The 15,201-nt window shown below is 37.9% G+C and overlaps 1 protein-coding gene across 10 annotated transcripts in view; it reads right to left on the bottom strand.

Annotated features, from left to right (window-relative positions):
• BNC2 (basonuclin 2) overlaps positions 1–15,201 on the bottom strand; it is a 417,234-nt gene that overhangs the window by 255,787 nt on the left and 146,246 nt on the right. For 2 of the 10 annotated variants that reach the window (XM_034663949.1, XM_034663946.1), the window contains exon 1: positions 7,066–7,426. The exons of the other annotated variants lie outside the window; for them this stretch is intronic. In XM_034663949.1, coding sequence (XP_034519840.1) covers positions 7,066–7,068 — 3 coding nt within the window. In that variant the 5' untranslated portion in view covers positions 7,069–7,426. Of the gene's footprint in view, positions 1–7,065; positions 7,427–15,201 lie in introns of those variants that run through there. 10 annotated transcript variants of the gene reach the window in all.

A 15,201-nucleotide genomic window follows, 5' to 3' on the forward strand; every position in this document is an offset into this window, starting at 1 on the left:
TCTATGGAAATGATACTTCTCTTGCTGGACTTTCCTTCCAGCTTACTTCAGGATACCTCTAAAACCTGACTTTATCAAAGCAATCTTCAGCGATGAGAAAATATACAACACTTTCTCTACAACAGAAGTGTGAGAGATCTTTTCTCTGCCCCGCACGTTGTCAACATATGCTGAAATCTGAAGTACAGAATGATAAAATAAATTCTACCTCTTAGTTTAAAATTTACTAGGCTTTGAAGTAGAAGCAAGTATGAAAACCTCCTGTAATAAGCTCTTTAAAGCATGTATTGATTGCCATATACCTAGAAAGAAAGTAATCAGCCCATTACACTGCCCTGAGATAGGAACACATTTCTAAGATACTCTGAAAGTGGCTTACAGCCAGCTGGAGATAAATTTCCATCCCCAATCAGTGTCTCCTTTGTTTTAAGCCAGGAGTAGGCAACTCAGCCTGTGGGCCAACTGCTACCTTGTGATCTGCTTTTGTAAATAAAGCTTTATTGAAATACAGCTACGCCTATTCCTTTATATCGTCTGTGACTGTGGGTACAAAGACAGGATTGAACACTTGCTACAAAAACCACATGGCTGCCTAAAATATTTACTATACAGACCTTTATAGAAAAGGTTTACCAACCCATTTTAGACTGTACAAAATTATACCTCTTTCCCCAGAAACATCACTTTTAAGAATTCATCTTTAGGGGGTGCCTGGGTGGCACAGTGGTTGAGCGTCTGCCTTCGGCTCAGGGCGTGATCCCGGCGTTATGGGATCGAGCCCCACATCGCTCTTCCGCTCTGAGCCTGCTTCTTCCTCTCCCACTCCCCCTGCTTGTGTTCCCTCTCTTGCTGGCTGTCTCTCTCTCTGTTGAATAAATAAATAAAATCTTAAAAAAAATACTTAAAAAAAAAGATTTAAAAAAAAGAATTCATATTTAGGAAATAATACAGTGCAAACAACAGCGTTCATACTGAAGCAGCATTCCTCTTAAAAGAAAAGAGCTGGCAACAACCTCAAGGTCCACAAACCAAGAACCCATTACATAAATTATGATACAATGATTTACTAGGAATCTGTTAAAAATTATGACGGATGTCTAGATTTATAGACATAAAAAGGTATCTATGACAGGGTTGAGTAAAATATAAAACACAAGTCATGTATCCATAATCCTTTTATGCAACTAATATCTATCCCTACATATGCATGTACACCCAAATGAAGAAATGACTAAAAAAATGTTAATGAAATGTGTCCTTGGTGGCAGCTTTTCAGATAGCTTTTACTCTCTGTAGTTTACTTAATCAGATCCATAGAAATGAATATATATCCCTTACACAAAAGATGTAGAAAAAAAAGTTTGAAGTATTAAAAATTAAAATCAAGGTGAAGGTTTAGATTCCGCATTTTACAAAGTACTAGGTTTTTAAGAAAACAAAGGGGTTTTTGTTTGTTTGTTTGTTTGTTTTGGTTTGGGCAGGCTTCTGGTTTTGTTGTTGCCATTTTAATTTTTCCTTTTTCTTTGTTTTAAAGACAAAAAGACTCTTAGGCTTACTAATAACCTGCATATCTAGGCACTGGCATTCCCACTATATATGGCAACCTCAGTTTTGGGTGGAAAAAGTCCCCTGCAAAAGGATGCACAGGTTAGGAAGAAGAAGAGAGGTTAACAGAATAGTCCCCTGAATGGAAATGTATTAATTCAATCAGTGTCTTGCTTCTGGGTTACCATAAAAAGGTTCATAAAGTACCCAAAAGCCACATAAGATTTCAGAATTATGCTGCTCAGTGACTGATTCTCAGTGAAGAGTAAGAAAGGAGAAGATTTTTCTCCATCTTCATTTTCCTCAACAAAAGTAAGCTTCTGCAAGATTGGCACATGTATTTTTTAAACTGGTAATGCGAAAGACCAAGGATATACATGATATAAGTATTAAGAACCAGGGAGCACTGCTGATAGATGCTGAGTCAACACCGCATAAGGCTTGAAAACTAACCACAAGAACAACAGAGGGCAAAATTGCTAGTAACAACCAACACAGCTCACCCTCTCTGGGCCAGACTTCCCACTTTATAAGTGAAGTAACTGAGGTTCAGAGAGGTTACCGAACTTTTCCAAAGTCACATAAAGAAGAGAGAAATTGAAAAGCAGCTACAACTGCCTCAAAAGTCTGGACTCTTCTCACCATGCCAGCTAATGAAACAGAAATTACATTTCTAATGAAGTACTATATAAAATCCCAGTATAAATTTAGCAAGTTAGAAAACTTGAAATTCCTGGTTTATAAAGATATTATAAAATGACCACGTCAATTAATTTGCTTTACAAGTAATTTATTTTAAATTGTGTTTTCTATATTATTTTCTCAGTTAAATATATCCATATTCATTTACACATATATGATATGTACATATCTTTGCTATACCATTATATAAAGCATAAAAACCTTTTAATATTTTCATGCTTAAGTAGAGTCTGGATATATTTGTAGACACGGACTCCAGTTAGGCAGAAAACTGTGACTTGGCTTTTGTTTTAAGACTTTTCCCACAGTAAAATTATTTCACAGCTATGGATTAAACAAAATCTATGCCCTGAATATTAGTATGTGAAAAGCTGTACAATGACATAATTTTTTTTTACATTGGCATTTATTTAACCTAGACTATTTTTCTCTTACATATATTCTCTTTTAAAATTATGCAGAGATTAGCTTTTCCTGTGAATTCCCCATAATTGCACCTCCACACTCAGGATAAATAAAACCTTGAACTCCCAGATGGGGAAACTGAGGTTTTGCTGTGCCTCCTGTTTGGGAGTGTGGGAGTTAATATTAGGGTTTGGTTTTCTGATCAGGCAGTCCATGGATCCCTGGCAGAGGCCTCAAAGATAGGACTCTGTAGCTGTAACCCTTTCCATCTAGAGCACCTCTGATTTTTTCAGTTCTATATATTGACTTCCTTATAAAATTTAATTTGAAAGAAAAATCCTAGAAGATTCTACAACTACTGTTTTTCTTTTTTTCTTTTTTAGTCACTGGCTTGAGTTACAGATGGGTAACGAATGAGGCAGAGGAAAAAAGCAAAGACTCTGGAGTTAACTTTGTTGGATACAGATTTTAGACCTTTATTTCCTCAACTGTAAAATAAAAATAATTGTACCTGCCCTGTATCTTTTTAATAACTGAATAACATGGGTACCAAGTCTAGTACACTGTGTGAGCTAAGAGATAGCTGTGAAGTTATTAGTTTTTTGTTTTTGTTATTTTTTTTTTCCAGGAGGAAGCCATGTCATTTTTATTTCTTGAAGAGTTTGGGTGAGGGATAAGGGACAGGACCATAGTATTGAAATGGAAAGGAATGAAGGGACTTTTCAGTGCAAAACAGCCTGTTGGTCAGGGAGGTGTGAGATTAGGCTGGTTGGTATTTTCAGTGCTGAAACAGGGAAGGACACCGTGAGGTCAAACTGGGGGCAGCCCGGAACATCTCAGGAGTCAGTACCATGCCAGGTTCCGGAGCCCTTAAGAATCAGTGCCATTACTACGTGTGTATGAGAGGCAGGCCAGCCTCTCTGCGTTTCCACTATGTACCGATAGTCCATTGCTAGGGATGCTGTATGTGTGTACGTCTAAGGTCGGTGCCATGTTTCCATGTGCCAGGCTCAGTCCCATGTCAAGAGTGTGCCTAATTTCCTGTGTGGGAGTCTGGTTTGTTTCTTTTGTGTCAGGTAAGCCGTGTGTGTGTGTGTGTGTGTGTGTGTGTGTCTGCGCACGCGCATCGGGATCAGTCCATGCTTTGGGGTGTCAGTCTCCTATGTCAGTGGCTGTGTGTCTCTTGTGTGTCTGGATGGGTCCCTGCTTGTAGGAATGGGTGTGTCCCACCTCAGCCTCCACTCCCCCTCTACCCCTCAGCCGGGCCCCAGCGTGCTGATGGTGGTGTAGCTCAGTCTGGACAGTGAAGCAGTGGAAGGGGTGGGAGGGTCCTCATCTGGAAGAGGCCTGGGGCAGCAGCAGGCACATGTCTCAAGGCAGGCCTGGCGAAAGCAACGGAGCGTGAAGCAGTAGACCAGGGGGTTGACACAGGCTGAGGCGTAGCTCAGCAAGTGGAAGTTATTAGTTTTTAATCCTCACTCTTTTACTCTTAGTAACAGGTGAAAATAAACGCTAAGCCAAATATTTATTTTAGATCTGAAGATGCGTATGTTCAAAGTAGGATTGGCTAAAAGAAACTAGATGTTAAGCAAAATAACAATGTTAATCAAAGGTCATCTATAACAATATTAAAGTACTACACAGGAGAACACAATTACTTTTGATAAAACATAATCCAGGATTAAAAAGCACTAAAAGAAGCACATTTTGCTCAACAAATAGTTCCCAAGCCCTTAACTACACTTAAAGCATTGCGCATGACTGGAAATGAAGATGAAATATTGCACAGATCCCCACTTATGTGCTTGCTACTATTCTGTTTAATTCTGAGAGGTGTAAACCCTACTCACTTCCCTGTGACCTTAATTCTGTGAATACAAGTGAATATTCACAAAGCCAGGGATACAGGCTGGGGTCTTACCTATAAAATCAAACTTCAAGTTTTACTATCAAATGCTAATGAAAATTAGTATAAGGCAGGAAGCTCCCACTCAGGCACATTAGAACTGATGATACGAAGGTATACAGAACCCAGGAGAATTTGCCAACTTTGCCTCCAGTCTACAGTTAGCTGTAACTGATATCACAGAAATAACAGCAACATTCTGACATCGATGAAGGCCAACCTGGTGAGAATTGTGCAGAGTGGTGAAAACGCAAGACTAATGGATAAGAGGACTCTCACCCCCCCAAAAAAAAAAGAAAGAAAGAAAGAAAATTGTCTCCCAATGCCTCCTCTCTCCTTTCCTTTAACTGAAGAAACTAGAACTTTTTATTTAAATTTATATCATAGTTCCCAAAAATTCAAGCCTCCCAGGGCAAGCTGAAAGAAAGGGATCTATGGTTGACTCAATACCTACTTGGTACCAAAGCTTCAACATGTGTTATCTCATTTCATCTTCCTGACAAATTCTCAAGCTAATTGTTCTTTCCCCATTTTGAAACTGAAAAAAATAAAAGCTAGAGTTAAAGTGACTTATCCAAGGTCCCAAGACTAATAAATTGCAACGTTAGAATCTGAACTCAGGTCCCATCTTTTAAGCCCCCCGACCAGAGTTCTGTAATATCAAACACTAAGGTCGGGTCCAATGGGAACAGAAAAATGCTGAGACAACAAGTATTGTTATTAACAAAGTTTGATTCTTAGGGGGGAAAAAAAATCCTAGATCAACTTTAATTTTCTTATTAGGGAGATGTGATATTAGACTAATTCTACTCTTTCCCTCTTGGATTATGAAGGGAAAATTTAAATAAATTAAATTGGAAAAGGTTGAAATAACCACAACATCCTTTTTATAATCAAAAACTGCTTCCATGATCAGGATAACAAATATATTTTTAGAAACTCTAAATGTACATGATAATTTTTTTTTCTCAATTTGGCACTGTTAAGGAGTTTTTGTACTATTTAAGACAAAGAATTAATTTTGAAACTGGTTGTAAGGGAAAAAAAAAATTCCAGCACAAAGTAAGTTTAATATTCTTCTCAAAACTGCACTTTAGAATCTGGAACTAAAAACAAAAATCACCAGAAAAAAACTCCCAATATCACTTTACCACCCAACAAAGTAAAAAATGATAATAATAATTCTTAATGTGGGTATTTTTTAGGACATAGTAAAATATCTAATCAATTATCTAAACTTTGAAGTGCTACATCCATACATAAATCATGATTTCTGCTATAGAGCTGACTGCTTATTGGTTTAAGACCTCCCATAAACAACGCGAATGTATCTGTTTATAAAGAACAACCCATTATACAGATAGCACTAATCTGATTAAATGCAGGAGGTCTATCTTGACAAAATCGTCACTTTACAGAAATATATAAACCATGTACCCGAAACTCTCTAATTGGACACAGAGACCCATCCACAGTTTATTTTTGTACAATATTCTTGAGTTAAATTTCTATTACATAACATTTAAAAAAATAACTTATCGAGAAAAAGTTACCTTAGTTTAACAACTCTGCAAGTTTTTCCCTGTCATCTATTTGGCAATTATCAAAGTCTATGTGCACATACAGGCACACACATACACAACTCCATATATGTATATATGTATTATTAAGTAGGAGAAAATGATACATCACAAGAACATGAAAACAGAAAAATATTAAGGTTTGAAAGTGAAAAGAAACAGAAAGGTAATTCAAAATTAAGATTCAAACTATTATGGAATTTTACCTAGGTAAGCCCAAGAAAATCCATATTTCTCCTATTCATTGGGAAAAAATCAGGCACATGAATATTTTATAAAGTCACAAGGCAAAATCAGAAGGCTGTTCCATATACCCGTACTTTAATCTGTTATAAATTAACTGGAGTCAGATAAATCATGAAGCAATCCTGAGTGTTATATGTAACATGCACAATTACAACCAAAGTCAAATCATACATACCCTCAGCTAACTGTAAGCCTAAAACAACTGCAACAGCTAATGAGAAGGCTAGAGTTTCCCCTGGAGAGAGACTGGGGTGGGGGCAAATCTACAAAATGGATATATCAGAGACAACTGCAAAGCCTGAAAATGTCCTAAAACCCTGAAGATGTTCACGTGGTTTCACAACAAAGTCCCTTTACAAGCTCCACAGCCCAGATGACTTGCATCTTTTTAAACTGCCCTATTTCCAGAATTCCTGATTTTAAATCACACTGGAAAACTTTGGCTGCGATTGAATTAGAATGGTTCAGTTTACCCCTTCTAAATGCCAAGGGGGAAAAAAACAAGCACCATACTTAAGTTTGTTTTGTTTTAAACTGGACCTTCTGCATTCCAAAATTGTATCCCTCTGACTAATATAAACCGTTATTACAGAGAAATGGTTAAAAAAAAAAAAAAAAAAAAAAGGAAACCAAACCATCCAGTGAAAGGAATGAGGGAGTAGTAATGGTAACATACAGTACCATGAGCTGCAGTGGTTCCCAGTCAGTGGTGCAAGGTTAACAGATCACTCCTGGCCTTCAGGCAGACAGCAAAACACAGCCTGGGGAAGGGGGGGGGCGGACAGGGACCAAGGCCGGGGGAGGGGGCTCTCGCTCGGGTAGTTTACACAAGAAGTCAGCTCAGCTCCTTTCTGGCGCATTCCTCCTCTCTATCTCCCAACCTCTTTGCGTGTGTCTTGTCATATTTTCTTCAGCTGTTAATTGTCCAGACTGCAAGACTTTAAACAGCCACAGTTTAGGAAAAAGCGAAACCCTTCTAAGTGACCATCACAGCAAATCAGCTTCACGCTGGTGGGTAAAATTTTCCAAGGGAAGTGTTCTTCTGATAGTTCCTGAGTCTCTAAGTCACCCCCACCCCCACCCCGACCCGCCGCCACACACACTCCCCTAGAGGGCTAAATGCACTGTGGCAATAAAACATTCATGCGACTTGGAATTTTAACACAATGCCATTTCCCTAGTTTAACCTGAAAGGAATGCACTAGTCACAACAGACTACATCATCCTGCCATTAAACCCTGCCAAGGAACCGCTTTTTTGGCCGTGCTGGGCCAGCTTTGACGGGAAAGGAGTACACAGACCCACACACTGAGCACAGAGGGGCCACCTCTGCTTCCTCAGCCTCGTCCAGCAACACCCTGCTCTTGAACATGACCCTTGACCCTTTGCATTGTGACCGGCTTGTGATGCATGTGTCACTCTGGAACTTACTGCAGAGCTACACACTGCGGGGGCCATTTGCTGCTCCCTCTCAACAGGACTTGGGAGGACGCCAGAAGTTCTTATTATGACTGCTACTATTGCAACTCGTAGGTTTAAGTGTGGGGATGCTTTTTCCCTGTGTCCCAGAGTGGTCTGCTTTTCTCTTTCCTTTGCTTGTTCAGGACTTTTTAAAAAACAAACTTTGCATTTGCATTCATAATGAGGTTATGATTACTGACAAAACGGTTTGCTTTGGGGACTGCTTATCAAAGCTGCCAGTTCTTTCTCATTTAAGTGACATTTAATTTAGATTTACAAAATACAAAAACAGAAATAATTCTGATTTCTCCTGTGAATCTTAGAGAAAAACTCAAAGGTGCTAAATTCTAACACATCCACACTTAACCATTTCATGTGACTAAAGTACTATCACAAAACAAGCAACAAATTAGATTTTAAAAAAACCCCTAGATTAATGGATTTATTGGTTTACTACTTGTGCAGAGATTTCTGCCTTGCAAGGAACATAACTGACAAACCAAGAAACAAATATATATGTACAACAAATGAAAAATTTAAATCACATTAAAAGTTTACAAATATTTTAATTAATTTCTAACCCTGCTGTGAGGACAATTTGGCCCTTTATAATTAATATCACAACAGTATTTTTATTAATTTTGTAAGTTACCAGAAGCCATAATTTTGCCCCCCAACCTCCTTTTCCTTCATCCTCAACTTCTCTTCCACTACTAAAGTATACCTTCCAGATTTTTTTTAACTTTTCTGATTATTCATTTTTCCCCTTTTCTGATCATTAACTATTTTCATATGGGGCACTTTCACTTTCAACATTGCCCTGTTATTGTGTCTTTATTACTCCTCTCTGCTATAGGCACAGGTAGGTCTGAAAAGCACCAAGTCTCTCCCCTCCCTGCCCTTGACCCTGAACTACAGCCAGGTGAGCAGTGAATTATCCCTACAAAAGGCAAAAGGTGTTCCAGCTTTAATCTCCTACAGTGAAACCATGTGCCCTTCTCAGTAACAAATGAAGAACATCTTATTTCATCTAAGAGAATACTCTAAAATACAAAATGATGATCTCCAAGCAAGTTAACATGTACATATAAAATAAAACCAAACTGTCTTCTTTAGAGTAATTTTTGTCTCCTTAGTAGTTGGAATTAGTCTTAAGCCCTAGTTAAAAGATTTTTTTCGTTTTCTTTTCTTTAAACAGACATTATCATGCCTTGAAAAGTCATTCTAATCCCTTCACCTTAGCCAAGCCATGTTAATTCTAGATAGGAGGACAGCAATTAACTTAAAAAAAAAAGGGAATTATATTTGACTTGGGGGACAGAGGGTGGGAGATCAACCCAACAGAGAAGCAAAGATTATCAGAACCTTTGCTAAATATTTCCATTTCAAAATGTAAATGCTGAAATCAAACTCATTTTAATCTATATTAAAATACAGCAATAAAAACATGATTTTTTCAAGTTACCTGATTTATTGTCAACGTACATTCAAATTCCAAATTATGATGTTTTATTGGGAAACCCAGTAAAATTGAAGACAGCACCAAGTCAAGACATGAGATTAAAATTACAAAGGATAATTTCTATTTAAATCCAGACAGGTACTTTTTTTTTTTTTGCTTGTATCAAATTAATCAACACAGTGATCCCAAAGTATCTAGGATGAACATACAGAGAAAGAAAAGAGTGAAGGTCCCTGAACATGCAAGAGGCATGTTAAATCCTATCAGTTGTGATGCATTTCCTCTGAAGACTTCTGGAATTTTGAGATACATCATTCAAAAAAAGCAATAATCCATCTTATTCTATTTCTCAACAAATTGTCAACCAATTTTATAATGTATTCAGTGGTATGGTAGAGTAATGCATCGTAATGAGGAAACCATAGCATGGTACAAATACCACAATGAAAAATATTTTATATGAAATATCAACAATATAGAACTTGCTAGAAAAGAAACTCGTAACAGTAAGTTCACTGAAATTCACGAAGTTGCAAAAATCCAAGTTTTACAGAAATAGTAACTTATTTTGGCAGGTACGTTTGAGATGATCAAATCTGTGATAACCATTTTCCCTTAACAACAACAACAAAAAGAAAAGCCTTACCATGAGAAATGGCATTTAGAAATACAAGTTTAAAAGTTTTGTAAGCTCACTCTTAATTTCTAGAAAGCAAAATAGGTGAGATTATTCTCACTGACTTCTATTACAAGGAGCATGAGCACATATATGTTAACTCATTCTTCTCAACTAGAGTCAAAGGATTGACTAAAACCACCACCACTACCCCACACTCAGGCACTTAACAGAGGCTAGCACTGAGTTAAGGCAAATCTCAGAGGCAACGGGATGAGAAAGAAAAGGAGATGTGTGGATCGAGGAGGGAAGGAAGAACAAGGAGATGGTGTGGGATGAAAGCAGACTGAAAGAAAAGCAAGCAACAAGCAAAAAGGGGATGAGAGAGAAAGAGTGCAGGAATGAGCTGGGAGGAGTGACATGCAAAGAAGCAGGGAAAAGGATAGAAAAGGATAGAAAAGAAGAGGGAGCCTGAAGGAAGAGAGGGATGGCTGGAGGAGAGAGGCGGAATAGGAGCCCCACAACACCACAGTGGATCAAGCAGCTGGCCAGAGATGCTAATTCAGCGCTTTAACAAATCAATGCCACTTGAAAAGTACAATGCGAGCCCTCACTGGGTAGATGTCAGGGGACTGAGAAAATGCATTCTCAAGTATTTCACATTAAGAGGGAATAATGTGTTAATTTATAACTCTTCACCCTATACACTTGGATTATCTATCTGTGTCAGCGATTTGACTTCTTAAATTTATCAAAAACGCACGCAAGGGGAGGCAGCTTCAGCTTCACCACTGGGAAAAGGAGGTTTAGGGAAAACCTGTCCTGGGTAGTACCGCAGTTCTTTCCACTTTCCTATCTGGGCTGAAGTACTGGGGGTGGGGGGCAGGAAAGGGTGAGCATTTGAAGGAGAGATCAAGGGAGGAGGGGAACTCCTGGTTCAGTTACTAACGCAACCAAAAAAAAAAAAAAAAAAAAAAAAAAGGCTTTCTTGGCCTGTGGTTGATTGCATTAGGTACCATCCGTCAAAAGTGACACAGAAGAGAAGGAATAACTTGAATCAGCAACCCGAGCTGCCATCATCAGAATTTACTTTACGGAAACTTACTTAAGTCTCTCAGCACACCCAGCGGAAGAGAAGCTGCTGACAATTGGATTGTAATTAAACAGTACTCTCACCATGCCACCGGAGTTCCATAGACAGAGCTTATCAAAATGGGAAGGGAAGGGAGGGCTAAGCTTATTCTATTCGGTTAGCTTTGAGACAGGGAGGGGAGATGTTAACTGATTGTATATCCTACCCTAACGTTTCTTTCTTAAGAAAAACCTGTTTTATTAAACATCAAATTCTTGGAATTGTTGCCTAAGTGTTCCTTAATGTAAATTTAGCTCACTTTTAATATAATGATAGAATGTTTCTAACCTGAGGGAGATTGATTCTGCTGGTATTTTTGCTGCCAAAATTAAAGCATTACCAGACTTATGTTTTTAAGGTGCAAGTTCTGTCAACACATAAAGGCAAGTGTCTTAAAAGTGGGGAAATAAACAGAAGAGAGTAAGTTTCAAAAAAGTGTTTTAATTATGATCACTTCTTCAAAAGATATGAAGGGGGAAAGTGGTTCTACATATAAAGAAAACAAATGACTGGACGGTAACTGTTCTGAGTTTCACTTTGAGACTGTTGAAACTATACAAAGCAGTATATTAAACTGTAGGGTATTTTTATTTGCAACTTGTACAACTGTAACAGAAACAGACATTCTCCTTTTCGAGACATTCGTATGTAAATAAATGCTGATGAATGGAAATGAGATGCTATACATGATGGGCAACGTTCAACATTTAGTTTAAAAAAAAGGCAAAGTTACCTCACTCACTGAAGCTTGAATCTCTTCCCTTCTACAACTGGGCACAAAAGGAAATGAAAGACAATGATGGACCTTCTACCACTTTCTATTGGCTAAACATCGTGAACAGAGTGCTTATGATAGAAAACAAACATTCTTTCAATCTTATGTTCTGCATCTTTTCTATGACATAGCATTACAGAGTCATTTTTTAAAATGCACACTTGATTAGAAACTGAAATTATAAAAATAGCCAGAATTTTTACAGCTGCACTGAGCCAACGAGTTAAAATGGCCAAAATAGTATAATTATGTAATGAATGTTTCATTTCTTTCAGAGGAGATAATAAGGAATTTCCTAGGTCAAGACCATAGAGTACACTACTTTCCCTTTTCAAAAAATCATAGGAGACAGAATATATATCCTAGGCAGTATCTTTTCAATGGGAAAGAATCATACTGTATGCATTTCAAGGGCCTCTATGCCCTGAGAGTAGGATTTGTCCTATCCCTGGTTTTTGCATGAATTACCATTGCTGTCTGTCCCATCCAAGCTATCCCTGCGTAAACTATCTATTCTTATCATTATTGGTACCATTAATCCCGTTCTCCCCTTCCCCCACCTCACTCACCTAAGGGGTTAAAAGACTTCAGTACATTTGTGACTTGTCAGTGACATATAATACCCGGGTCCTTCATGCAATCAACTTTTACTTGACATGTATTTGCTCATCACAGGACCCGCATTACTACTGGGAAAATGAAGAAAAACCTAAATTAACACTTGACATTCAATATGGTCAAGTCCTTAATTGGCTGGGCTTCCTGAGAAAGCAATTTTCTATTCCCCAAACTGTTCGCGTGTCATGTGTGGAGTGCAGCTCTTGGCCATCACTGCTGTCCCTCGCTCCCTCTAATGAGAGCAGATGAATTAGTGCTACGTGACACGATTTGAACAGGGCTTCCTCCTCTTCCCCTCCCCCCAATCTTTCTCCTATACCAGTGACAGCTGTGTGGCAAGGGAAAGAAAGAAAGAAATGCAAGAGCAAAGACTCCTGTAAAGGATGATCATTTTTTTAAATGAACCTTAAATGTCTTGTTGAAACTCCAGAACAACAGGGTCATTTAATTGTGGAGGTGGGGAAGGGGGTTGTTACTAAGATCAGGGGAATTATCTGGCTATGGTTGATTTGGGTTGTATTAACTTCCAGCATGTTTCTTCCATTGCTGGCTAGTTGTAGTATTAGATTGCACTGGCCTAATTAAAATGGAATTTACATCCACTTAAAAAAGTTTTTTAAAGGTCTGGAGAATGGGTCAACTAGAAAAAAAAATGAACAGCATGAAATGATTATTATTCTAAGATAAACATACCTCTAAAAGAAAAGTTCTTTCAACAAACGTTTAAGTCATAAAAACCTACAACACAACTGTCACTATACTTTGTTTTCAAACACGTGCAGAGTCTGAACTTAATGCCAACCATTCTATTTTAAATCATTTAGTTACCTTTGAGTGTTCAATTACTACAACAAAATTAATTGAACACTGACTTCATTCTATTATTTTGGAGAAAGAGGGAATATATTCTGCTTTAGATGTGCTTATCTAGCTCAGTAAGAAACAACTGAATAAAAGTATGCATGAAAGGGAAGGCAGGATGGAATCTGCTCTATTCAAAGATACTAAAAGGTAAATTAAAAGGATTTCTCTGAGCCTTCACTTACTCATTTTGAAACCAAAGAGGAAATAATTCTAAATGTCTCAATTGCTTAGCCAATCCCATTAGGACCAAACAGAACTGGGGGAGGGATGAGTGGCAAAGTGGAGAAGTAGTTAGTCCAAAGTACAGGCATAAGTGAAGATAATTTCTAGCACGTTAGCATCTTTGAATTTTTACTCATTTTTATTTAAATGAGAAATAAAGCAAAGATGCTACCTGGGTCCTAGAGATTATATCAAGACTGCACCGGTGCCACAAAAATGAATGTAAGCATGCAAAATACACACTACTTCGAGTGTAGCTCACCCTTCCTCAAATAACTAGCTTAATCATTTATTAATCATTCCTCTATAATTCTGAATATTTAAGTAAATTGTGAAGTAAATTTGCACACATAAAAATACGGTGAAACCCACTTTTGCACTATGTTTAAAATAATTTCCACATTTTGTATTTATGGAAAATAACATGAAAGGAAATGAAGCTTTTTCTTTAGAAAAGTCAAATCATAACATGATTTTAAGTATTGACACACTAACAGAAGACTAGAATAAGGAATCTTTTTGGGATAGCTTGGGCTTTCAAATTTGTGGGAAAATTATTCACTTCAAGCAATATGAAAACTCTAAAAATATGAGTAATTTAGAAGTATTCTCACTGAAGTAAAACATAACACGTACACACTCTGCATGTTATCTCTCCTGTGGCCCAAGCACTGGTATTTCAAGTATTGTTAAGATCCCTTTTGAAAACACACTTGAGACTGCTTGTGAATGGGCATTCTATCAGGTGCTTAAATGAAATAAATAGATAATTTGGTATTCTGGAAAAGTAGCTCAATCTAATACATCCAGTTAACTGCTACAGTAGCATTATCATCACTGAGCAGCAAAGGGTAGTGTATTCTGCCAATAGCTTTAGGGTGACCTTTGCAATGCTGACTAGTCCGTCAAGTTCCATCTCTGAGATGCAAGGTATAGACAGGGATGCTTTATTAACTGAGTTAGGAACCAAAGACCAGGAGCCTCAAAAAGGGTAGGCATTTCACATTCAGGAAGTGGGGAGTCCCCTTCCCTAAGAAGAGAAGCAGTGTACCATCAGGATCAGGTTGAACAACCCCATATTCTTTCCCAGGGCACTAGCCTCGCATGGTGTAAAATTCCCAACTACTGGGAGGAAAATCAGCATCTTTTTCCTCCTCAGCTACATTTTTAAATACTGCAATGAGGGGCGCCTGGGTGGTTCAGCCATTAAGTGTCTGCCTTTGGCTCAGGTCATGATGCCAGGGTCCTGGGATTGAGCCCCGCATCGGGTTCCCTGTTCCGAGGGAAGCCTGCTTCTCCCTCTCCCACTCCCCTTGCTTGTGTTCCCTCTCTCGCTGTCTCTGTCAAATAAATAAATAAATAAATAAATAAATAAATAAATAAATAAATAAATAAATAAAATCTTCAAAAAAAAATCTGCAATGAAAAATCCAGCTGTGAATTGGTAAAACGGGATCAATGACAAACTGTTGAAATAAAGCTGAAAAAGAATGTTGACATCATCTCAGAGCTTTAAACAAATTGTGATGAGTACTGCTTTATTTGGGATAGTTTCCAACCATTGCTACTGGGATGGATCGGCTGAAGTCAAGAGGACAGCAACAGTGGGTCAGGAAAATGACTCTGTGCTGAACTGAGACACTTTTTCAAGGATCCCCTGCAGAAAA

Source organism: Ailuropoda melanoleuca, chromosome 7 (assembly GCF_002007445.2).
Source record: "Ailuropoda melanoleuca isolate Jingjing chromosome 7, ASM200744v2, whole genome shotgun sequence".
Taxonomy (NCBI): Eukaryota; Metazoa; Chordata; class Mammalia; order Carnivora; family Ursidae; genus Ailuropoda; species Ailuropoda melanoleuca.